A 24,265-nucleotide genomic window follows, 5' to 3' on the forward strand; every position below is an offset into this window, starting at 1 on the left:
AATATATAAGTACAATCTTTTGTTTCATAGCAAGGAAAACCATTAAAGGCTCGAAGATTTTAATGATTAACAAAATTACGATTACGGAAGCTAGTTTGTATTTGAGGATAGGTTGTCACTGCAGTTGACACTTCGATAAGCAGGTGTTAGCTCCAATGTGTTTAGCCGTTGTTATTATTCAATTTAATTTTGTGTTGCAAGCTCCACATCCTTTGAGTGTTTGTGTTGGTCTGTGTATGTTAGTTCTTCGGCGAGCATTTAATTAAACAAATTGCCAGCAGGAGTAGCAGCATGAGCTGGAGCTGGAGCAGCGTTGACAGGTTCAGTAAACAGGAAGGGGAGATATAGGGCGGAGAAAGGCTCAACTTTACGACACATTCAGAAGTCAAATGCCACAGCTGATGGCGTTGATGAGGCGAGCACACACTAGTGTGTCCACCCACACGGATGTCCTGTGGCAGCCGGGGCAACCCCACACTCCGTTGAAGGACTCTGTCAGAGACGTTTTCGACACTTAGCATGGTAATTACTTTCCACATGCCTTGTTTCGGCCAGACAATCAAAAACTTTCGCCAGGCAAAAACGAGTTTTTCTACAACACCGAAAAAAGCATTTTACACAAAAATAATAATTGCGAAAACTTTCCCAAAAACAAAAAACATTACCCGGCCGTCCAGTTTGGCCCGAGTGTTGATTGAATTCAACACAAACTTTGTTGGCCAGATTGAATGAGTAAAGTTGCCGGGAATCCTTTCTTTTTAAATTTCGATGTGCCCACTTTAAGCTGACATTCGAGAACTATATACCCGAACCAGATAAACATTTGAACTCAAAAGTTTAGTATTTAAAATTCTTTAATTGCAAACGCAACTTTTTATTTATACAAAATTAGGATTTTAGTTCTCGTTTCAATCCTCTCCTTTCTTGGAACTAAAAAGGCCTATAAGGTTCTCAATGAGACTATCAAAGAATCCTTTTGCCACGCTTTCGGCAGCTGAGCTTAGGACCTTTCCAGCAAACTTAGACTTCCGGCCGCCCTGAGCAGAAATTCCATCGACTTTAATTTCATCCGTGTTCTGATCGATCAACTGGCTGATTCGTTGCCTTTCTTCAGGAGACAAACTGGGAGAAAGTCGATTGTAAATATCAATGAGTTCCTGGATGCTGTTGATTTTGGCATTGTCATCCTTGGCGTTTTCCACAATTTCAATAATTCTACGGCTATCGGCTTCACGTTGTTCATTAGTATAACCCAAGCACAAAGGACTGATCAGGAGTAGCGCAAGGCAGCTACATAATTTGTAAACAAATTAGAATATTGTATATATTTAATAAGGATAATACTTACATTACAGCTGGAGTGAAATTCATTTTTAATGTTTTTAAAACGCTGAAGAAAACCGAACTGTATTTCATGCAGCCAAGAAGATGAATTTATACCCGCAAATCCTCTGCTGATAACAAAAGATCATTGGGTTGAGATTGGATTTTGCATATATGCTGTTACTCTGTCATTAAGAAATTCCGAGAATTTGTATTTATCAATTAATTCAATGAACTTGCTTTGAAATACAAAACTGATAAGCGAGGGAATGATTTCTTAATGATTGTTCATAGACTGTGGTTATAAATCGTTTCCTAATTGATAAGCATAACACTGAAAGCTGCAAAATACGAAAACTTGATTTGGCTTTTCTTTTCATTTCCAAATCACCAAAACTGATGCAGATAGAATTTACATCAAAAGAGATGAATATGCAATTTATGGTAATGAAGGCTTGCATACAAAATAAGATCTTTTGTGCATTTTGTTAAAGGGCTTATATGAGTGAGATGAAAAAATACATCTAAAATCGTTAGTATAATGGTAAAAGCTTTGTTTATTAATTCCAATTAGGCATTAGCTCACAAATTATATTCATGTATAAAAATTATTTGATTTTTTACATGGATTTAAAAGTTTTAAAAATTACTTCATTTTAAAAATACATATTGTTTGAAAAGAAATCGTAAAAAAGAGCCACATAGTATTTTTGTTTTTTGTTATGCAGATGGCGGTTAACCAGTGAATAAATTGGCAAGGTTCGCACCAAGCTCTTCAAAGAATCCAGTGGCCAGGCCCTGCACAACTGGAGTCAGGACCTTCCCAGCAAACTTGGTCTTCCGACCGCCCTGAGCAGGAACTCCATCGACTAGAATTGCATCCGTGTGCTCATTGACAAACTTGTCGATTCTGTCGCGATCTTCAGGAGTCAGACTGGGATAGAGACGTCTGTAAATGTCAAGGAGTTCCTGGGTGTTGTTGATTTTGGCATTGTCGTCCTGGGAGGTTCGGATGATTTCAGCAACTCGAAGGCTATCGGCTTGACGTTCTTCGTCAGAATAACCCAGGCACAAAGGACTGATCAGGAGCAGTGCAAAGCACCTAGTAAAAGTGCAATATTTTGGATTTAAGTAATTAATTTATAATGCAAAAGATTAATTCAGCGATACTTACACCAGAGATAATAGGGAGTTCATTTTGTTAGGATGTAACTGGATTCTAGAGGAAACCGAACTGATACTCCTGCAGTCCACAAACCCAGTATTTATAGCCCTGTGAAGGTGAATCTCAATGATTGCAAAATTACAAGATCAGCAATTTAGTTCTCAAAACTGATTAGAATTCCCCTTTTGCATATTTTTATTGTAAATTTGCCAGACAAGGTTCGGTTGAATTTTATTTGTCAAAGTGGCTTATCAAATTATTTATAATGCTGAATCTATTTGACCACATAAAGCTGACACTTCTAATGAATTTCCCTTTCAATAAAAAATGATGAGCCAATGTTCAGAGTACTGAATTTGGTTTGTTATTGGTGAACGTTGATGCACTGATTATCTTAAATAATCAGTAATGTACTACAAAAATTCATTTAACCTTAAAAATTTTGTTTATTTTTCTACTTTATACAAACCTGTTATAGCAAATCATCTGAAAAATGTAAAATTACTTAGTAAATTCCTAATTCAACCACCACAATCATCTTTAAGTAGTCTACGTACATGTCCTGATGATGAATAATAATCTTAATGTTGAATACAACAGAGTCAACTCAAACCTTTCTGCAGTCCATAAAATAGTATTCACGTGGGTAGGGATCAAAATATCTTTGATATTATGCATATCTAAATAAAATGATTAACATTAAAACATTCATAAAAAATGGTGTGAGTTAATGAAAAACTTAATTTGGTTCAAAAAAAGTATCAAAAGTTACTTAGCAATCTGCAGGAATCGCCTTTCATTGCGATACATCTCAGAAAAGCTTCCCGACCGGGATCAAAAGAAACTGCTGCGCATTCAGGATGGATATCTCCTCTCAGTTGATCGACAAAATCAATGAGATTTAATTGATATAAAGAGAAAGCCGCCAAGAATTAAATCCGGAGTGCTTCGAGATGAAAGCTTAAAGATCTTTGAAATTTAAATGAAGTTGCCTGGAAAAGTAGTTTTCATCGCCGAGTATGTCTGAGTTTCCCGCTTAAGTAGTCTGCCCAAATTTTGATAAAGTCGAAAGGTTGTGTATCCGTTGAGTATTGAATCTCAACTCTGGAAAGCATAAATATGTATATTCATATATATTATCAAAAAAATAATATTATAAATAGCTTAAAGCAGCAAGAATTGCGATGCAAATCGATTTTTGATACTAGCTTGCTTCACCAATAAATGTGATGGGGCAGACGTTATGTAGAAGAATATTTTTACTTTTTGCAATTACAAATTAACAGTTTTAAAGATATATATTTCAAATTTGGCAAAAATATAAAAATTTAAAAAAATGTTTGCGGTATTTTTTTGTCCATGGCTGTGGAGATTAGCCAGTGAATATTCTGGCAAGACCGGCACCAAGCTCTTCAAAGAATCCAGTGGCCACTCCCTTTATAGCTGGAGACAGGACCTTCCCAATAAACTTAGTCTTCCGACCGCCCTGAGCAGGAACTCCATCGACTAGAATGGCATCCGTGTGCTCATTGACAAACTTGTCGATGCTTTCGCGATCTTCAGGAGTCAGACTGGGATAGAGACGTCTGTAAATGTCAAGGAGTTCCTGGGTGTTGTTGATCTTGGCATCGTCGTCCTGGGAGGTTCGGATGATTTCAGCAACTCGAAGGCTATCGGCTTTACGTTCTTCGTCAGAATAACCCAGGCACAAAGGACTGGCTAGGAGCAGTGCAAAGCACCTATTAAAAACAAAAAATATAACGTAATTATTACAAATTAGTTTTTAGTAACACTTACATCAGACCTAATGAGGAATTCATTCTGTAACAAGTTATTGCAGCGCTGAAGAAAATCCAACTGATGCTCCTGCAGTTCAGAAGACCAGAATTTATAGCACAGTGAAAGTGAATCCCACTGATTAAAAAATTACAAGTTCAGCAATTCAGTTCGTAGAATGGATTAGAACTACATTTATTTTTGCATATATGTATTGTAATTTTGCCCTACAAGCTTTTCTGTGAATTTTACTGTCGAAGCGGGTTATCAAATTTAGCTAAAGCAAAAGCTTTAAAAAAAGCTATAAGCAATATAAGTTCTAATGAATTTATATTAAAATTTCAATTTCAATGAAAACTGATAAGCAAATGTCCAGATTAACAAATTTTCCACGAATTTCTTATTATTATTACTGAACGTTGTTAGTAAAGTATAGAATTATGAAAACCTATTTTTGAAAGTTATATAAAATACATTGTGATGGCAATTCCTAAAGATTATGATGTCAGAGCTCATTATTGATCATTATTGATAAATTAATAAATTAATAGATATTGACAAAAATTATTATGCAAGTTGATATAAAAAATAAGCCCTAATATTATGGACCCCACCTTTTTTTGCGTGTCCAGATGAACCATCATTACCTGCGCTGGCATCATAAGAGTATACCTACCTAATTCCAACTACCTCTCACCTAACTTGCAGGCTTAATTCTAGCTTATATGTGTAATTTGGTTTCAAAATGCAACAAACGTAATAATAAATATGCTTATCAAAAAATCGGATAAACACAAATTTTATTTAAGGCCTTAAAATTTTCGTGCCATTTGAAATTACGCGCGAATTCTCAAAAAATAAATAAATAAAATAACAAATTTTTTTGAATTTTACATAACATTTTGTATTGATCTCAGAAATTGTTAAATTTGGGCAGCAAATGTCCTTTCTTTAACTTCTCTTAAGTTGAATTCGCTGTTTTAGTTATTCTTGTTTCTTATTTTCCTTGGAGGGATGCATTTTTGAAATGGTTTCAATGATACTGTTTTGGGAAAAACAACGCCCTGCTTACAAAACTAGGCGAATATAAGAGATAAGTAAACGAGAGCGGATCGAAAGGTCCGGCAGGGAAAGGTTTGAGTCTTTAAGAATTTTGTTATTGCTGCTCCGAACAGATGATATCACAGTGTTCTTTAGCAACGCTTTCAACAGCTGAGCGCAGGAACCTTCCAGAAATCAAAAAAAGTGATAGGCCGAGGAAAGATGAACGAACTTTGAGAGAATCTTTTAATAATGCGTTGACCCGATTGAAAAAAACATAAATAGAATTAAGATTATTTCATGTGTGTCTTTTTTTTTAGAAAAGCACTGCGACATAGGATGCAACAGAAAGTTATGCTTGTATGAGACTTGCACAGGGTGTGTTCAAAGGTGACTCTTCAAATTTCAAATTTTAAATTTTTAAATTATTAAAATTTTTAAAAAATAGGTGTGTTCAAAAGTAGGTGACTTTTCAATTTCAAATTTTCAATTTTCGATTATCTTTGTTTTACAGAAAAGTCACATGGGGCCAAATCCGGTGAATATGGTGGCTGAGGCATTATTGTGGTGTTGTTTTTGGCCAAAATCCAAATCCTTTGATCCATATTTTCGATAAGCTCGCAAAATAACTTGTAACTTACGCCTCTCAACCAAACAAAAGAGGATGTTCCATTGAAACTTGGTACAGATGTTAGGAAGAGTGTACCAATATAACAAAACAAAAAATGATAATCGAAAAATTTGAAATTCAAATTTGAAGAGTCACCTTACTTTCCACCTCTATAATTTAATTTCAAAATTAAAATGATATTTAATAATTTATTTTAAATTATTTAAATTTCAAATTTAAATGTTCTTATATAACAGCATGCACAGAGGTGATCTCGTATGTTTCTTTTATATACAATGGATTCAGCCAGTGAATAAATTGGCAAGGTTCGCACCAAGCTCTTCAAAGAATCCAGTGGCCAGGCCCTCCACAACTGGAGTCAGGACCTTCCCAACAAACTTGGTCTTCCGACCGCCCTGAGCAGGAACTCCATCGACTAGAATGGCATCCGTGTGCTCATTGACAAACTTGTCGATTCTCTCGCGATCTTCAGGGGTCAAACTGGGATAGAGACGTCTGTAAATGTCAAGGAGTTCCTGGGTGTTGTTGATTTTGGCATTGACGTCCTGGGAGGTTCGGATGATTTCAGCAACTCGAAGGCTATCGGCTTGACGTTCTTCGTCAGAATAACCCAGGCACAAAGGGCTGATCAGGAGCAGTGCAAAGCACCTAGTGAATGTTCAATAATTTGGTATTAAGTAAAGAATTAATAAAACAAAATATTAATTCAGTGATACTTACGTTAGGGATAATGAGGAGTTCATTTTGTTAGGTAGTAAAGGGTTGCTAGAGGAAACCGAACTGATACTCCTGCAGTCCACAAGCCCAGTATTTATAGCCCAGTGAAGGGGAAACTTAAAGATAGTAAAATTACAAGATCAGCAATTTAAATCTCAAAATTGATTAGGATTCCCTTTTTGCATATTTGTATTGTAAATTTGCCAGACAAGGTTCTCGCCAAGGTGTCTTATCAAATTATTTATAATGCTGAATCTATTTGAAAACATAAAGCTGACACTTCTAATGAATTTCCTTTTCAATGAAAAATGATGACCCCAATTTTCAGATTACTGAATTTCGTTTGAAATTCAATGATATTACTGCTGAACGTTGATGCACTATAAACAGGAAAAACAAGTGGCCCAACGATGTTATCTCAAATAATCAGTAATGTGTTACAAAAATTCATTTCACATTAAAAATGTTGTTTTCTTACTTCATGCAATGTTAATTGTTAAAAGACTTAGTAAATAACCAATTTAACCACCACAAGAAACTTTATATAGTCTTCGTACATGTCCTGAGAATGAATAATGAATTTAATGTTGAATACAACAGCCCCAATTCAAACTTTTTTCACATAAATAGGCCATCAATCAGTGCAGTATATTTCAAATATACATATCGTTATACTCGTTACTCATGGAGTAAAAGTGTATATTAGATTCGTTGAAAAGTATGTAACATGTAGAATAAAACGTTTCCGACCCTATAAAGTATATACATATGTATGTTCTCGATCAGTATCAATAGCGAAGTCAATTAAGCCATGTCAGTCTGTTGGTTGAGATTAAGCCAGCGAATTCTTGGACTCTACGCAGCGCAAGTTTATTTTAAATCACACAAATCGCAAAACACTGAAATCGCTGAATCTAGAATGTTTGGATTTAGCATGTATAATCTTGAGATGTCAGAGCAGCTCAAGGTGGTACCAATATCCGTTCATGCCCACTCTTACGCCCCCAACAGCGAAAAACGGTAGCCGAATTCTCTAAAAACACTGATATATCGGTAACTATACGTGATAGAATGTTGTAGTTCATAATGATGCCCCCAATGCGTGTTATTTTTTCCCTTCTGGCCACACCCACTCTAACGCCCAAAAAAAGCGACAAACCAAAAATGAATTCTATTCTGTAAGTGTATTCTAGGGATGCCACTGCATGTCGACGTGATTTTTATCTGAGCATATTTATGAAGAAATGTAAGACCTCACCTGGACAGTGGTGTCACCATCAGTTAGTAGGCATGTCTTTTTGACGAAAGGTGGCGCTTTGTCCATTTCCACTAGCAAAATAAATATTTTCAAATTCTGTAAAACAGTAACGGGCGTTTCTACTAATTTTATTCTTTGTCTAATTTGACCATAAACCGGTATCAATAAAATTCTGATGATGTTCGTTTTTTTGTAAATTTCTTTTAAGGTCTCGCCAACTTAGCATTAACAAAATTAACGAAAATTTAAAAGAAATGAATGAATAAATCAAAAATGAATATATATTATATTAATATCTCCTCTCAGTTGTTCGACAAAATCAATGAGTTGTACTTGACATAAAAGGAATGGCGCCAAAAATTAAAAATCAAATATCATCAGTGCGCCGAAATGTAAATTAAAGAAATTATCCTGCCTGGAAAAGTAGTCTTCATCGAGTATCTCTGAATGACGCACTTATGTACGATGGCAATCGATTTCATTACGACAATCTACACCAATTTTGCAAAAGTGAAAGGTTAGATAGTATTAAGTCTCAACTCTGGAAAGATATATATATATATATATATATATATATATATTTATAATAAATAGCTTAAAATAACAACAATATCCATGTAGATGCATTTCTGATATTATCTTATTTAACCCTCAAAGGTGATTAGCCAGATGCTATTTTGAGTAATATTGAGACTTTATTGAAATAAGAAATTAAACATTTTAAAAATACATATTTCAAATTAGGAAAAAATACAAAAATTTAAAGAAATGATCGTGTTGTTTTCTTCCCCATTGTTTTGGAGATTAGCCAGTAAATATTCTGGCAAGACCGGCACCAAGCTCTTCAAAGAATCCAGTGGCCACTCCCTTTATAGCTGGAGATAGGATCTTTCCCAATAAACTTAGTCTTCCGACCGCCCTGAGCAGGAACTCCATCGACTAGAATTGCATCCGTGTGCTCATTGACAAACTTGTCGATGCTCTCGCGATCTTCAGGAGTCAGACTGGGATAGAGACGTCTGTAAATGTCAAGGAGTTCCTGGGTGTTGTTGATTTTGGCATCGTCGTCCTGGGAGGTTCGGATGATCTCAGCAACTCGAAGGCTATCGGCTTGACGCTCTTCGTCAGAATAACCCAGGCACAAAGGACTGATCAGGAGCAGTGCAAAGCACCTAGTAAAAGTACAATATTTTGGATTTAAGTAATTAATTTATAATGCAAAAGATTAATTCAGCGATACTTACACCAGAGATAATTGGGAGTTCATTTTGTTAGGATGTAACTGGATTCTAGAGGAAACCGAACTGATACTCCTGCAGTTCACAAACCCAGTATTTATAGCCCAATCTTCTCAAAGATTGCAAAATTACAAGATCAGCAATTTAGTTCTCAAAACTGATTAGAATTCCCCTTTTGCATATTTGTATTGTAAATTTGCCAGACAAGGTTCTGTTGAATTTTATTTGTCGAAGTGGCTTATCAAATTATTTATAATGCTGAATCTATTTAATAACATAAAGCTGACACTTCTAATGAATTTCCCTTTCAATAAAAAATGATAATGTTATTGGTGAACGTTGATGCACTGATTATCTTAAATAATCAGTAATGTACTACGAAAATTCATTTAACATTAAAAATTTTGTTTATTTTTCTACTTTATACAAACCTGTTATAGCAAATCATCTGAAAAATGTAAAATTACTTAGTAAATTTTTAATTCAACCACCACAAGCATCATTAAGTAATCTACGTACATGTCCTGATAATGAATAATATTATTAATGTTAAATACAACAGAGTCTATTCAAACCTTTCTGCAGTCCATAAAATAGTATTCTAAATCTAAATAATCTAAATAAAATGCATAACATTAAAACATTCATAAAAAATGGTGTGAGTTAATGGAAAACTTAATTCGATTCAAAAAAAGTATGAGCAATCTGGAGGAATCGCCTTTCCTTGCCGTTCGATATCCACGCAACATTGCGATACATCTCAGAAAAGCTTCCATGCCTGGATCAAAAGAAACTGCTGTGCATGTGATTCATTCACGGCGGATTCCTCCCAGATGATCGACAAAATTAAAGAGTTTTAATTGATATAACGGAAAGACGCTGAGAATTAAAGCTGAATCAAATGTCTTTAGTGCATCGATTTGGGAAATTAGAATGTCTTTGAAGTCAAAAAATTATCTTGATTTTGTTACATGGATTCAAAAGTTTATAATAATAAATTTATTTAAATAATTAATTTTGTTTACATAGAAATAACACAAAAGTGCGGTTAACCAGTGAAGAATTTTGCAATTTTGGCACCAAGCTCTTCAAAGAATCCAGTGGCCAAGGCCTGCCCAGATGGAGCCAAAACCTTCTTAGCAATCTTGGACTTCCGACCGCCCTGAGCAGGAATTCCATCGACTAGAATTTCATCCGTGTGCTTATCGACAAGCTGGTCGATACGTTGCCTTTCTTCAGGAGACAAACTGGGAGAAAGTCGTTTGTAAATATCAAGGAGTTCCTGGATGCTGTTGATTTTGGCATTGTTATCCTTGGCGTTTCGCATAATTTCAGCAACTCTACGGCCATCGGCTTGACGTTGTTCATTAGTATAACCCAAGCACAAAGGACTGATCAGGAGCAGTGCAAGGCAGCTACATAATTTGTAAACAAATTAGAATATTGTATATATTTAATAAGGATAATACTTACATTACAGCTGGAGTGAAATGCATTTTTAGTGTATTTAAAACGCTGGAGAAAACCGAACTGATTTTCATGCAGCCAAGAAGATGAACTTATACCCGCAAATCCTCTGCTGATAAAAAAAGAGCAAAAGAAATTGAGATTAGATTTTGCATTTATGCTGGTACTCTGGCAGTTACCATTTCCGAGTTTTGCCATTAAAAAAGAGATAAGTTAGGAAATATTTAAAAATGATTGTTCATAGACTGTGGTTATAAATCGTTACCCGATTGATAAGCGTTACACTGATAGCTGCAAAATACGATAACTTTATTTGATTTTCTTTTCATTTCCAAAACACCACAGAAATTACATCGAAAGATATGATTATAAAGGCGTTCGCTTTAAATATAAGAAATGTAATATTTTATGCATTGTGTTCAACGGTTTACATGACTGAGATGAAAAAAACAATTTATTTAAAATTAGTATAATTGGTAGGTATGTAGGTATAGTAAATTCGTAAGTATACTAGGTTCGATGGAAAGTATGTAACAGATAGAACAAAGCATTTCCGACCCTATAAAGAATATACATTCTTGATCAGGATCAATAGCGAAGTCGATTGAGCCGTGTCCGTAAAATCTTGAGATGCCAGCGCATCTTATAGTGATGCCATTATCGGGCCACACTCACTCTTACCCATCAAGCTCGAAAGACGGTATTCACATATTGTAGAAAAGCTGATATCTCGGTAGTTATAAGTGATAGAAAAGCGTTTGGGATTAAGATTGTAGCTTTCTATGATGCCCCAAATCCGAATTGTTGGTTTTCCCATCTAGCCACTCTAACGCCCACGGAAAACCAAAATGCGAAAATCTCGGGGAAATATTAAAACTAGAAAGTTGTGTTTAAGAATACGTATTTAAGAGATGCCGCTGCAACTTGCCCCACTCGAACGCCCATACAGTTTATGTCTTCATTTGACCATGTATAACATATTTTTGTCATTATCTATCGATTAACCAAAGATTTGTCAAATCAGAAAATTAGTTCTCTATATATGAAGAAATGTAGGTTATAAGGCCTCACATGGCGTCACCACAAGTAAATCAACATTCTCTCTCTGACAATAGGTGGCGCTTTGTAAATTTCCACTGGCCAGCTGAATATTTTAAAATTGTGTAAAACAGTAACGGATATCTTATAGTCGCGGCACTCGCCTATAGCGTTTATTCTTGTTTTTGATTTCAGTTAACAATAGCAAAATAAATAATTACTTTTTAATCGTTCCAAAACAGTTTGAAATCAGCAATTAACTCGAATTTAATACATGAAACAGTTGATCTTGACACTTCTAAAAGATCAATCAGTTTATCATTAATATAAACAAATATTTATATAAATTAAGATATGCTTGCTTGTAAGGAACTCCAATGTAGCTCTTTTTTTATGGGTTCCAAAGCGACTTTGGATTGGTATTTAAAAATATTTAAAAATTCTTTATTCAAATTTAGAACATATAAGGGTGTGAAAATTAAAAAATTGTATATATCTTCTGTTAAAATGTATGTTCATTTATATTAGAAATCGAAGTTATCACTTATCGATTTGGTCTTTCACGCTATCTGTCATCTGGAAGGATATTTATTTTAGTATTTAAAATCTTATACATAGTATCTTATGGTATCTTATAGTCGGGGTTTAGTGTGCTTAAGAGATGCTTGACTTATGATGCAAAGACTGCCATAAAACCTTCTGAATTCCAAAGACATAAACATAAATTCCAGATAACGCAAGCCTTAAACTCGATTGTTGTTCTTTTTCATGAGCTCTCCAAGATATATAATCAGTTTTAAATCAGCATTTCAAGTGATCAGTCCGTAATGAGCTCTCTCCGGCTGCTTCTGGTCCAAGGACTTCTCCTTCTAATCCCTGCGCAGTTGGGACTGACTTTGGTGAGCGATGAGGAATGGGCCCAGTACAAGGCTCAATACAACAAAAACTACAAATTTAAGGATAGGTACCATCGGGGACTATATGACAAGAGGGTCCAATTAGTAGCCGATCACAACAGGCGCTATTTGCAAGGCTTGGAAGGGTTCGAAATGAGATTGAACCAGTTCTCCGACATAGATCAGAAGGTCTATTACAGTTATCGAATGCCGATCCCACCGCCCACGGAAGAAAAGTCTAGAGCCTTCAGGAAACCATCCAACTACAAGCATTACGACGAAATAACCAAAGGTATTGACTGGCGAAAATACGGATACATCTCGGCAGTTGGGAATCAGGGCATCGGGTGCTTTAGCTGCTGGGCCTTCTCCTCGTCGGGTGCCATTGAGGCGCATCTGGCCAAGAAGAACGGCAAGTTGGTACCACTTTCGCCCAAACACTTGGTCGACTGTGTTCCCCATCCGAACCAAGGATGTAATATGGGATGGGTGAGCGTAGCCTTCAACTACACGAGGGATTATGGCATCGCCACAAAGGCATCCTATCCCTATCAACCCAAAACTGAGCAATGCCATTGGAACCCCAAAAATAGTGCAGGCACTATACGAGGACATGTAACCCTGACTGAAGGTGATGAAAAGGAACTAGCAGAGGTGGTGTACAATATTGGTCCCGTGGCAGTATCTATCGACCATCTTCACGAGGAGTTCGATCTGTACTTCGGTGGCATCCTTAAGATCCCGTCATGTGGTTTAACAAAATACGACCTCACGCACTCAGTTCTCGTCGTGGGCTTTGGAACCCACCCGAAGTGGGGAGACTACTGGCTGATAAAGAACTCCTTTGGAACATCCTGGGGCGAGAGTGGCTACTTCAAATTGGCCCGAAACGCCAACAACACGTGTGGTGTGGCAACCCGACCCCAATATCCTCTTGTCTAAATGAATTGATTTAAAATTAATAAACTTCATTCGATATACGCATTTAAGGGTTGATTTTGTTTGTTATGACTCCGTTTTTATTCCAAAAAATGCCAAATTTTCTTTGTTTTTTACATATGAACAAGAAGAAAGATAGTCGAGGGCCACGACTATAAGATACCCGTTACTGCTTTACACAATTTTAAAATATTTATTTTGCTAGTGACCTTGTATAACACAGTATTTTTATCCCGTTAATCAAAGAGTAAAAGGGTATATTAGAAGGAAGCATTTCCTGATGACGATCATTAGTGAAGTCCGCCCGTTTATCCGTATGAAAGCTGAGATCCCAGGAACTATAAGAGATACAAAGTTGAGATTAAGCATGAAGATTCTTGAGGTCCCTATGCAGCGCAAGTTTTTTCAGCATCCTGCCACGCCAGCTCTAACGCACCTAACACACGGAAAACCAAAATCGCTGAAATGTCAGGAGCTAGATATTTAAAATAAAGTGTGTATAAACTTGAGATGCCAGCGCATCTTATGGTGGTACCATTATCCGGGCACACCCACTCTTACGGCCACCAAGCTCGAAAGACGATTTTCGTATTTTGTAGAAAAGCTGATGTCTCGGTAACTATAAATGATAGATTAAGCATGTAGGTCTTTATGATGCCCCAAACGCGAATTGTTTTTTCCCATCTAGCCACGCTCACCCTAACGCCCACAAAATGTGCTTAAGAATACGTATTTTATACTGCAACTCGACAGGAGTTTTCATCCGGCCACGCCCACAAGCCGGGGAAAAAAATTAAAACTAAATAAAATACAATACATTAAAATATTCATAAAAAATGGTGTGAGTTAATTGGAAACAAATCCTTCCTTCCTGCACATTTCTCTAATTAATTTGATTCAAAAGAAGTACCAAAAGTTCCTGAGCAATCTGCGGGAATCGCCTTTCCTTGCCGTTCGATATCCACGCAACATTGCGTTACATCTCAGAAAAGGGCTTCCAGGCCTGTATCAAAAGAAACTGCTGTGCATGCGATTCATTCAGGACGGCTATCTCCTCCCAGTTGATCGACAAAATTAAAGAGTTTTAATTGATATAACGGAAAGACGCTGAGAATTAAAGCTGCATCAAATATCTTTAGTGCATCGATCTGGAAATTAGAATGTCTTTGAAGTCAAAAAATTATCTTGATTTTGTTACATGGATTCAAAAGTTTATAATAATTAATTTATTTAAATAATTAATTTTGTTTACATAGAAATAACACAAAAGTTCGGTTAACCAGTGAAGAATTTTGCAATTTTGGCACCAAGCTCTTCAAAGAATCCAGTGGCCAAGGCCTGCCCATATGGAGCCAAAACCTTCTTAGCAATCTTGGACTTCCGACCGCCCTGAGCAGGAATTCCATCGACTAGAATTTCATCCGTGTGCTTATCGACAAGCTGGTCGATACGTTGCCTTTCTTCAGGAGACAAACTGGGAGAAAGTCGTTTGTAAATATCAAGGAGTTCCTGGATGCTGTTGATTTTGGCATTGTTATCCTTGGCGTTTCGCATAATTTCAGCAACTCTACGGCCATCGGCTTGACGTTGTTCATTAGTATAACCCAAGCACAAAGGACTGATCAGGAGTAGCGCAAGGCAGCTACATAATTTGTTAACAAATTAGAATATTGTATATATTTAATAACGATAATACTTACATTACAGCTGGAGTGAAATGCATTTTTAGTGTTTTTAAAACGCTGGAGAAAACCGAACTGTATTTCATGCAGCTAAGAAGATGAATTTATACCCGCAAATCCTCTGCTGATAAAAAAAGAGCAAAAGAAGTTGAGATTAGATTTTGCATTTATGCTGGTACTCGTCATTTACCATTTCCGAGTTTTGCCAATAAAAAGTGATAAGTTAGGAAATATTTATAAATGATTGTTCATAGACTGTGGTTATAAATCGTTACCCGATTGATAAGCATTACACTGATAGCTGCAAAATACGATAACTTTATTTGATTTTTCTTTTCCTTTCCAAAACACCCCATAATTTACATCAAAAGATATGAATAAGCAGTTTATGATAATGAAGGCGTTCGCTTTAAATATAGATAATTTGTATAATTAATATGTTACTTTATGCATTTTGTTAAGGAATTTACATGACTGTGCTAAAAAAAAAACAATTTAAAGTCTTTTATGTAATTGGTGCAATGTAATTTTTAACTTCAATAAGACAGTAGATCACAAATTATATTGCTGTGTAAAAATTCTTTATTATTTTACATGGATTAAAAAGTTTATAAAAATTACTTCATTTTATGCCGAGAACTCATTGGCGGTTAACCAGTGAATAAATTGGCAAGGTTCGCACCAAGCTCTTCAAAGAATCCAGTGGCCAGGCCCTCCACAACTGGAGTCAGGACCTTCCCAACAAACTTGGTCTTCCGACCGCCCTGAGCAGGAACTCCATCGACTAGAATGGCATCCGTGTGCTCATTGACAAACTTGTCGATTCTCTCGCGATCTTCAGGAGTCAGACTGGGATAGAGACGTCTGTAAATGTCAAGGAGTTCCTGGGTGTTGTTGATTTTGGCATTGACGTCCTGGGAGGTTCGGATGATTTCAGCAACTCGAAGGCTATCGGCTTGACGTTGTTCGTCAGAATAACCCAGGCACAAAGGACTGATCAGGAGCAGTGCAAAGCACCTAGTAAAAGTACAATATTTTGGATTTAAGTAATTAATTTATAATGCAAAAGATTAATTCAGCGATACTTACACCAGAGATAATAGGGAGTTCATTTTGTTAGGATGTAACTGGATTCTAGAGGAAACAGAACTGATACTCCTACAGTCCACAAACCCAGTATTTATAGCTCTGTGAAGGTGAATCTCAAAGATTGCAAAATTACAAGATCAGCAATGTAGTTCTCAAAACTGATTAGAATTCCCCTTTTGCATATTTGTATTGTAAATTTGCCAGATAAGGTTCTGTTGAATTTTATTTGTCGAAGTGGCTTATCAAATTAATTTATAATGCTGAATCTAATTGACCACATAAAGCTGACACTTCTAATGAATTTCCCTTTCAATAAAAAATGATGAGCCAATATTCAGAGTACTGAATTTTGTTTGAAATTCGATGATGTTATTGATGAACGTTGATGCACTGATTATCTTAAATAATTAGTAATGTACTACGAAAATTCATATAACATTAATAAATTTGTTTTCTTATTTTTTACAAACCTGTTATAGCAAATCATCTGAAAAATTTTAAATTACTTAGTAAATTCCCAATTCAACCACCACAACCACCATTGAATTTACAAAACTTAGGCTCCAATATGCAACATTAACAAAAACGAATGCGCAATATCTCACAAGAAAGCATTGGAAGCGCTTGATCGTACACAGAGAGATATAGGAGGAGTCGCAGGGATTTTTGGTGGAGCACTCATTTTATTGTTTGGTGATTTTCGACAAACACTGCCGGTTATACCATGTTCCTTACTTGCTGATCAACTTAATGCACGCCTCAAACCATCAATTTAATGGCGTCATTCACAAAAATTTACTTTGAAAAACAAATGGTACAATGTACAACTGGGCGAATGCAAATTGATGAATCTATACAATCTATCTCCTTACCAAACTTCTGTAGGACCAGAAAGCTTATACAAATTGCTTCTAAAAGTTTTTAAAATCAATATAGAGCAGAAAGCTCAACATCACTATTCTGAATGGAATACCTGGAAATTACAACATATACATACATACACAATTTTTAATGACCAGGAGGAGAGACGTATTGTCCGAAAAGTCAGGGAAAACCCCAAGGTATCGGATCCTAAAATAGTTGCGGAGATTGAGAACGAAATTGGCAAAATATATTGCCCAGGTACAGTTCGGAGCACTTAGCATAACCACCACTTTAATGGTCGAGTTTGTAGAAATAAGACCTTCGCAAGTGCCAAAAATAAGTTGGCACGCGTCAAATTCGCCAAGGAACTGGAAACTCGTCCGATTTTGGTCTGGAACGACGTTATATTTGTGGACGTATCCAAACGTAATATATTTGGGTCCCATGGGAGGAGTATATTTTTGCGGCGTCCCAATACAGAGCTACATTCAAAAAACAAAAAAGCAGCTACTAAGCACGGCGGTGGTCATGCTATAGTTTGGGCATGTATGACTCTGTCCGGCGTCGGAAATTTGGTTTTTATTTATTTATTTTATTTAACTATTTTGAAAGAAAATTTGGTGCAAAGCTTGGGGTTTTCCTTCACTTTTCGTACAATACGTCTCTCCTCCTGGTCATTAAAAATTGTGTTCGGAGCTTCACGGCCCTTATCTGCCACCCGATTTTCGCAAAAAAGCGTTTGGGTTATGTATGGGTTTGTACTAGAGCTTGAGGTAACCATTTGCTGTGTTTTTCCATCCTTAAAATGTTTAAGGACTAATTCGCTTTGCTCAATAACTATTGACTATTATTCGTGGCGCCATAGTTTGAAAATACTCGTTAATCCGTAATTTTTGGGTGCCCCCAGCCTGGAAAACTTATAAATATGCTTTTGTTAATATATTTTTACTAGTATTAAGAAAAAAAAATGGATTTAAAAGTCCTAGTTTAGAGTTATTAACCGTTAAAGTGCTTGCACGAAATAAGCTTGTGCGTCGGAGTTGCCCTATTTTTTAGTTTTTGTATGAAAAATTCTTTTGTTTTTTAAATTAGTAAAAATTTTTGTTATTATTTTAATAATATGCGACATTCTTAACATTTCTGCGTTTATCAAATTAAAAATTGGATTTTTTCTTGCACGAAATAAGCTTGGATCCACTTTATGTAAATTCATCTATACTGTGATGAAGCAGGACGAAGTTAAATTCTTAAATTCGCTCAATTTGCCAGGCCTTCCACCGCAAGTTCGCATCATTCTCCTTCGAAATATAAATCCACATTGACTTTGCAATGGAGCCAGGCTTTTAGTTAAGAAACTGATGAACAATAAACTCATCGACACAAAAATTTTGACCGGAAAATTTCAAGATGAAGACGTAATGTTGCCATTTCGTATTCCGACGGATATGCCATTCGAATTCAAACGTTTGCAGTTACCGGGGCGACTTGCCTTGTCAATGACGATCAAAAAAGCACATAGTGCGAAAATCTGATTTGAAAGCTGAAATCTGTATCTAAAAGCTGATTTATTCGTTTACGCACCTGATGGAAATCAAGAAACATTGTATATCCCGAAAATTATTTTATTTATTTTATTTTGCCCTCGCATGGTAAATAAGCCCTAGAAGACTATGTTACGCTTGAGAAGCGGATCGGAGAAGCGGAGTTTTCATCGCCGAGTTTGTCTGAGTTTCCCGCTTAAGTAGTCTGTCCAAATTTTGCGAAAGTCGAAAGGTTGTGTATCTGTTGAGTATTGAATCTCAACTCTGGAAAGCATAAATATGTATATTCATATATATTATCAAAAATATAATATTATAAATCGCTTAAAGCAGCAAGAATTGCGATGCAAATGGATTTTTGATGCTAGCTTGCTTCACGAAAAAATGTGATGGGGCAGACGTTATGTAGAAAAATATTTTTACTTTTTGCAATTACAAATTAATAGTTTTAAAGATATATATTTCAAATTAAGCAAAAATATAAAAATATTAAAAAATGTTTGCGGTATTTTTTTGTCCATGGCTGTGGAGATTAGCCAGTGAATATTCTGGCAAGACCGGCACCAAGCTCTTCAAAGAATCCAGTGGCCACTCCCTTTATAGCTGGAGACAGGACCTTCCCAACAAACTTGGTCTTCCGACCGCCCTGAGCAGGAACTCCATCGACTAGAATTGCATCCGTGTGCTCATTGACAAACTTGTCGATGCTCTCGCGATCTTCAGGAGTCAGACTGGGATAGAGACGTCTGTAAATGTCAAGGAGTTCCTGGGTGTTGTTGATCTTGGCATCGTCGTCCTGGGAGGTTCGGATGATTTCAGCAACTCGAAGGCTATCGGCTTGACGTTGTTCGTCAGAATAACCCAGGCACAAAGGACTGATCAGGACCAGTGCAAAGCACCTAGTGAATGTTCAATAATTTGGAATTAAGTAAAGAATTAATAAAGCAAAATATTAATTCAGTTATACTTACATAAGGGATAATGAGGAGTTCATTTTGTTTGGAAGTAACGGGTTGCTAGAGGAAACCGAACTGATACTCCTGCAGTCCAGAAGCCGTGTATTTATAGGTCACTGGAAGTGATTCTCACAGTGCGCTTAATTAACAAATCAGCAATTAAGTTTGCAAATTTCATTAGAATTCGCATTTCGCTTATTTGATTTGTAATTGCGGGGAAAGGTACTCTGGCCGAAGTGGCTTATCAAATAATCTTTAGGGCTGAACTTATTTTAACACGAAAAACGTAGATTGACTTTGAAAAGCATTCGGGGAATCCCTCGACACTATGATTTCTGATGAATGTTGATAACAAATGTTTTCACAAAAAATGATAAGAAAATTTTTAGATTGACAAGTATTCGTTGCCAATAGTGTTTTTCTAAGTTGATAGCTTAATTTTAAAGCAAGGAGTAAAGTGCTGTGGACTATCCTCACATGGATAACGTTAATAAACTGAATGAGGATTTCGACTATTTATTTTAAGTACCGCCAAAGCTAATTGAAACATTTAAACTCAAACAACAGAATATGCTTGGGATATGGTCGACACTTCCGCCGGATCTGGTGGCAATTGCACTGATAATACATTTTTAATAGACTCTCAACCGTTGTCGGCACTTGTGAGCTGGAATTACGCAATCAGGTGGCAGGAGGGCAAGGACACGCAGCCAGATGCTTTGTACAGGTATCTGGATGTAGCTAGATGTAGCTGTTAGCACGTTTAAAAATTTCCACCGACTGCCGTTATGATGGTGGGTGTGTTTTTTTCTTTTGGGGAAGGATGAGGGTTGCAAACGGGTTAAATCCCTGGCCCACTTGAAAGGGATTGCGGGTGTACGGCGAGTGCTAATTGCCTAAATCTATCCCACATGGCCCACACAAGCTGCCAATTTGTAGGCCGACTCTTTAATTAGCTGGCTAACAGCCTGTCGACTAATTAATGAAAGCGGCAACAGTGGCAACCGGTTCAGGTTAGCATTAGCTGGGTGTTCGTTCAAGTTCAGTCATTGTCAACAGTATTTGCATAATGTGGCCACATTTGGCGGAAAGGAAGAAGCATTGCATGTACTTAGGTGTCTGCTACAAGGATCAAGGGTCGACGCAGTGCAGTTCTTTGCATTTTTAATCAATACCCCTCCTATGAATCAAGCAAAAGCGCGTGTCATGAATAAATTAAAACGATTTCGGGCTACATTACTTTCCCAAGATTTATTACAAAGCGAAGCCCTTCGCCCTCCAACATTTCAAGAGCTCCCGACTCTGCTGATGATGATGATGATGATTATGCCTCGCCTTCCTTCCTTCGTTTTTTTGGAAGTCTTCGATTTTCCGATTTTCGGCTGCCGCCAAAGATTGTTGCATATCAAATGGCGCCTAAGTGCTGGGCGTGCGGCACCAAACAAATCAAATCAGAATCGAAGCGCGGTGCTTTTCGGTTTTTTACGGCCCCTACTCCATTTATTTAAATTCAATTTCATATTAGCGGCACTCACTTTCGCCTTTATTACCAATGGAATGGCTTACAAAGTGGATTTGGTGGCGCCTATAAAAGAAGGCCAAAGGAAAAAAAAAACAGTATAAGCCATCGAACTAAGGATTTCAGGGCTGGTCCCGAGGGCTTCATCCATTCATTCAGCGATGGCATCCAAGCACAGCTGACATAGAATTAAATAGCGTACATACAAATTTGTTGCGTATGCCAGTGCCACACCCATATAGAACTCGTCCTTGCTGGCAGACATGTGATTGCCTGTCGAATACTCTAAAAACACTAATAAAGTGTCCTTGGTGAGATACAAAAAAAAATTGTAAAGTGCAGGAGGAATGAAAGAAGCTCTCACTAAAAAGCTGTTTGAGTGGCTTTTGTGCGCATTTTAATGGGCAATAGTATCCTTAAAGCATCCATTTTTATTAAGTTTGAAAATTAAAATTCTAGTTAAAATTAATTGCTTGGTAAATGGAATTTTCAGGCAGCGAGTAAATTTTTAATCATTATTTTTCAAAGGTTATTTGCTATGTTATATCTAATTAAAAACTAGTTTTCCTTTTTTCACTATTAACGTAATTAAAAATTTATAAACACACAAAGAGCCTTCCTTTCTTAGTAAAAACTACATTTCTTTTTTTATAAAAAAACCACAAAGTAAAAATAAGTTTATTATCGTTTATCTAAGAGGGAAAACTGGGTGAGCGGTAAAGCTGGAACAATAACAAATAATAGGAAAAGCCCACAAAAAATGGAATGTGAAGCTAAATTCTTTTGTGTGAAATGTGGAAAATGGTAAACGAAACTACATATCAGAAAGTAAAGCCTGGCATTTACATTCTTGTAAGTAAGCTACACATGGAAAATGCATTGCATATGCTTGACCAACGGCAACAGTTTTCCACTGCCATATTTTCATTTTTTGGTATTTCGCTTTCATCTCTCGTTGCTTGCGACTCCCTTAAAATTGAACGGAAAGAGGATGACTAACTGCCCGAAAATGTATTTACATTCATGCACAATGTGAAAATATTTTCGAGGTTCTCTTGACCCTGGAATGCCATGGCTCCGGGCATAACCTTCACATGTGTATATATCTTACTTTGCATTATTAAAATTATTTGGCCTAAGAGTCAGAGACATGACAAGCAAGCCTTGTCAGCATTTCCATACGCATTGGGATAATAAAACCAGCCCAAAGGGCAAATTGATGGAGGCCAGACGACTAACAGACAGTCAGTCAGCCAAGGACCAAAACCAAAGTCCAGAAGTCAAATGCCTTTACTTGACTTTATCCATCTCGGTTAGTGTCTGCCAGAAAACCAAATCAAAGTGCAATCTCATGCTTAAGAGAGCTTCTGGTACAGAGAAGTCACGCACACAAAGGCTGACAAAAGCAGAAACACAGTTGTTGCTCCATAACTTAACTTTTTGATTAAATATATTATTAAATTTTTCCCTAAAATTGAATACCTTAAAACAGAAACAATAATATAAATCATGTTTTGGAAATAAAATCTATGTCATTTATAAAATTTTATAAAGTGAAAAGTAAAGTTGTAAAAAAATATTTATGTTATACCTAGAGTATCTTATCAGGCTGTTCATTTTAACGAAGTAAGCCTATACTTTCCACCCACTTACCTGGTGCTAATAATATGCTGCATACTTTTGGGAGCACCTGCTTGAAAAGTGCTTTCGCCATTTAATTTGAAATAATTACCGCTGAAAGCTAAGAGCCAACTATGTCCGCGTCCTGTATATGTGTGTATGTACGTGTGCAATTTATAGGTGTGCGTACGTGGGAAAATTTGTTGGCCATGTGCGCGTTATGTTGAAATTAATGAGCCAGACCATTGCTCTACTTCATTGCCACAACCAAGGAATCACAAAAAGAGCTAGGGGAGAGTAAGATGGCTGCTAGAACAGAGTGAGCGGGGAGACAGATGGTGATGAAGTCGCACAGACAAAAGCGGAAACAAGCACAACCAGCAGCTTCCGGCCAATGTAAATAAGGCACTAACCGAAAACCCACTGGCAAAGATATGCATGATTACACACACAGGCACCGAGACACAGACACAAATGCAGATACATTGAAAGAGAAAGAGAGCTCCACAAACACACCCTACACAAATGAGCACACTGAAAAAAATATTAAAATCGTTTTTAAATATACCTGCATTTGAGAGTAAAATTCACTAAGCTCTTAAAGCTCTTTTCAGAGGAATAAAAACGATCTCCATTTTGCTCTTAAAATATTTTCCTCTTAAATTTAGTGAATGTATTTCCATGATTTTTCTATCAGTGCAACTGAAGCTGGCGCATCTGACTGAACCAACTCATTTTGCCAGGCAACAGAGCTTGATGATATTTTGCGCGACTCCCAACGATTTTACCGCAACGACATTCTGTATTTATGGCCAAATACAAACACACACACATGCATTATATATGCATGTGTTGGTGATTGTGGGTATATTAAGCGGCCTAGCTGTTGTTGTCTGTTATTAATGGCCCTTTGCCTTTGTTTGTTAAATTGTTAATACTCTCACATTTACGCGCCTCCAATTCAAGTCGCCATTCGCATGCATTTCCCCCATCACAGCTGCTTTTGCATTATCCTTGCAGTTTAAGCTCAACGCGGTCAACGGCATAATGAGCTCTCTGTTTTATTTATGCCCTTTATTCGCCGCTGTTCCGCTGGCTGCTTCCTTTGTGCCGTTTAATCCTTTTCCTCTTCGGCATGTTAAAGGACCTTTCGAGGGGAGTGCGGTCCTTTAACTTAAGGTTGGGGTTTCAGCTTTTCGACACAGCCAGCCAACCGCCAAACCATGCGAAAATTCTCAATGTGAAATGCTTTAAGCCGAAAATAAAAGATTTACTCTTTAAACAGCCCTAAGTGTGAAAGTATAATAAAATAAAAAGTATAATAAAGTTAAAAAACATTTAAATTATATGTACATATTTCTTTAAAAATATATTTAAATGTAAAGCATTTATTCTGGGAATAGCAAGGAAAAAACTACTATTGAATGAAACTTAAAATGTTTTTGACCATGAATATTCTACAATTAAGTATCAATTTAAATTCTTAATTAGGAACATACATAAAC

The 24,265-nt window shown here is 36.5% G+C and overlaps 8 protein-coding genes and 1 pseudogene across 9 annotated transcripts; 1 reads left to right on the top strand and 8 right to left on the bottom strand.

Moving 5' to 3' along the window:
• Positions 1 to 850: 850 nt before the first annotated feature.
• Positions 851 to 10,724, bottom strand: LOC108110222 (protein Turandot B1-like). 2 transcript variants are annotated; one of them, XM_017219101.2, is made up of 2 exons: positions 1,349 to 1,387; positions 851 to 1,290 (listed from the first exon to the last, which is right to left on the bottom strand). In XM_017219101.2, exons 1-2 carry the CDS (start codon positions 1,369 to 1,371, stop codon positions 909 to 911), a joined length of 405 nt encoding a protein of 134 aa, XP_017074590.2. In that variant the 5' UTR covers positions 1,372 to 1,387; the 3' UTR covers positions 851 to 908. The 2 variants fall into 2 exon arrangements, with proteins under 2 accessions (XP_017074590.2, XP_017074698.2); XM_017219209.2 differs by lacking the exons at positions 851 to 1,290; positions 1,349 to 1,387 and adding exons at positions 10,036 to 10,564; positions 10,623 to 10,724.
• On the bottom strand, positions 1,863 to 2,547 carry LOC108110225 (protein Turandot A-like). Its single transcript, XM_041817866.1, has 2 exons — positions 2,498 to 2,547; positions 1,863 to 2,425 (listed from the first exon to the last, which is right to left on the bottom strand). The coding sequence occupies exons 1-2, from the start codon at positions 2,518 to 2,520 to the stop codon at positions 2,059 to 2,061; spliced, it is 390 nt and encodes a 129-aa protein (XP_041673800.1). The 5' UTR covers positions 2,521 to 2,547; the 3' UTR covers positions 1,863 to 2,058.
• Positions 3,827 to 4,335, bottom strand: LOC108110229 (protein Turandot A-like). Its single transcript, XM_017219216.2, has 2 exons — positions 4,286 to 4,335; positions 3,827 to 4,227 (listed from the first exon to the last, which is right to left on the bottom strand). The coding sequence occupies exons 1-2, from the start codon at positions 4,306 to 4,308 to the stop codon at positions 3,861 to 3,863; spliced, it is 390 nt and encodes a 129-aa protein (XP_017074705.2). The 5' UTR covers positions 4,309 to 4,335; the 3' UTR covers positions 3,827 to 3,860.
• On the bottom strand, positions 6,106 to 6,706 carry LOC108110228 (protein Turandot A-like). Its single transcript, XM_017219215.2, has 2 exons — positions 6,657 to 6,706; positions 6,106 to 6,584 (listed from the first exon to the last, which is right to left on the bottom strand). Exons 1-2 carry the CDS (start codon positions 6,677 to 6,679, stop codon positions 6,218 to 6,220), a joined length of 390 nt encoding a protein of 129 aa, XP_017074704.1. The 5' UTR covers positions 6,680 to 6,706; the 3' UTR covers positions 6,106 to 6,217.
• LOC108110226 lies at positions 8,623 to 9,203 on the bottom strand (annotated as a pseudogene).
• Positions 10,725 to 12,411: 1,687 nt separating the features above from the next.
• Positions 12,412 to 13,534, top strand: LOC108110221 (procathepsin L-like). Its single transcript, XM_017219207.2, has one exon. It carries the CDS (start codon positions 12,482 to 12,484, stop codon positions 13,490 to 13,492), a length of 1,011 nt encoding a protein of 336 aa, XP_017074696.2. The 5' UTR covers positions 12,412 to 12,481; the 3' UTR covers positions 13,493 to 13,534.
• Positions 13,535 to 14,653: 1,119 nt separating this feature from the next.
• LOC108110223 (protein Turandot B1-like) lies at positions 14,654 to 15,237 on the bottom strand. Its single transcript, XM_017219210.2, has 2 exons — positions 15,190 to 15,237; positions 14,654 to 15,131 (listed from the first exon to the last, which is right to left on the bottom strand). The coding sequence occupies exons 1-2, from the start codon at positions 15,210 to 15,212 to the stop codon at positions 14,765 to 14,767; spliced, it is 390 nt and encodes a 129-aa protein (XP_017074699.1). The 5' UTR covers positions 15,213 to 15,237; the 3' UTR covers positions 14,654 to 14,764.
• A 493-nt stretch (positions 15,238 to 15,730) lies between these two features.
• Positions 15,731 to 16,355, bottom strand: LOC108110224 (protein Turandot A-like). Its single transcript, XM_017219211.2, has 2 exons — positions 16,261 to 16,355; positions 15,731 to 16,188 (listed from the first exon to the last, which is right to left on the bottom strand). Exons 1-2 carry the CDS (start codon positions 16,281 to 16,283, stop codon positions 15,822 to 15,824), a joined length of 390 nt encoding a protein of 129 aa, XP_017074700.1. The 5' UTR covers positions 16,284 to 16,355; the 3' UTR covers positions 15,731 to 15,821.
• A 2,753-nt stretch (positions 16,356 to 19,108) lies between these two features.
• LOC108110227 (protein Turandot A-like) lies at positions 19,109 to 19,705 on the bottom strand. The gene is made up of 2 exons (XM_017219214.2): positions 19,637 to 19,705; positions 19,109 to 19,564 (listed from the first exon to the last, which is right to left on the bottom strand). The coding sequence occupies exons 1-2, from the start codon at positions 19,657 to 19,659 to the stop codon at positions 19,198 to 19,200; spliced, it is 390 nt and encodes a 129-aa protein (XP_017074703.1). The 5' UTR covers positions 19,660 to 19,705; the 3' UTR covers positions 19,109 to 19,197.
• Between the last annotated feature and the right edge of the window lie 4,560 nt (positions 19,706 to 24,265).

This window comes from Drosophila eugracilis, unplaced genomic scaffold, assembly GCF_018153835.1.
Source record: "Drosophila eugracilis isolate 14026-0451.02 unplaced genomic scaffold, ASM1815383v1 contig_1135, whole genome shotgun sequence".
NCBI classification, from domain to species: domain Eukaryota; kingdom Metazoa; phylum Arthropoda; class Insecta; order Diptera; family Drosophilidae; genus Drosophila; species Drosophila eugracilis.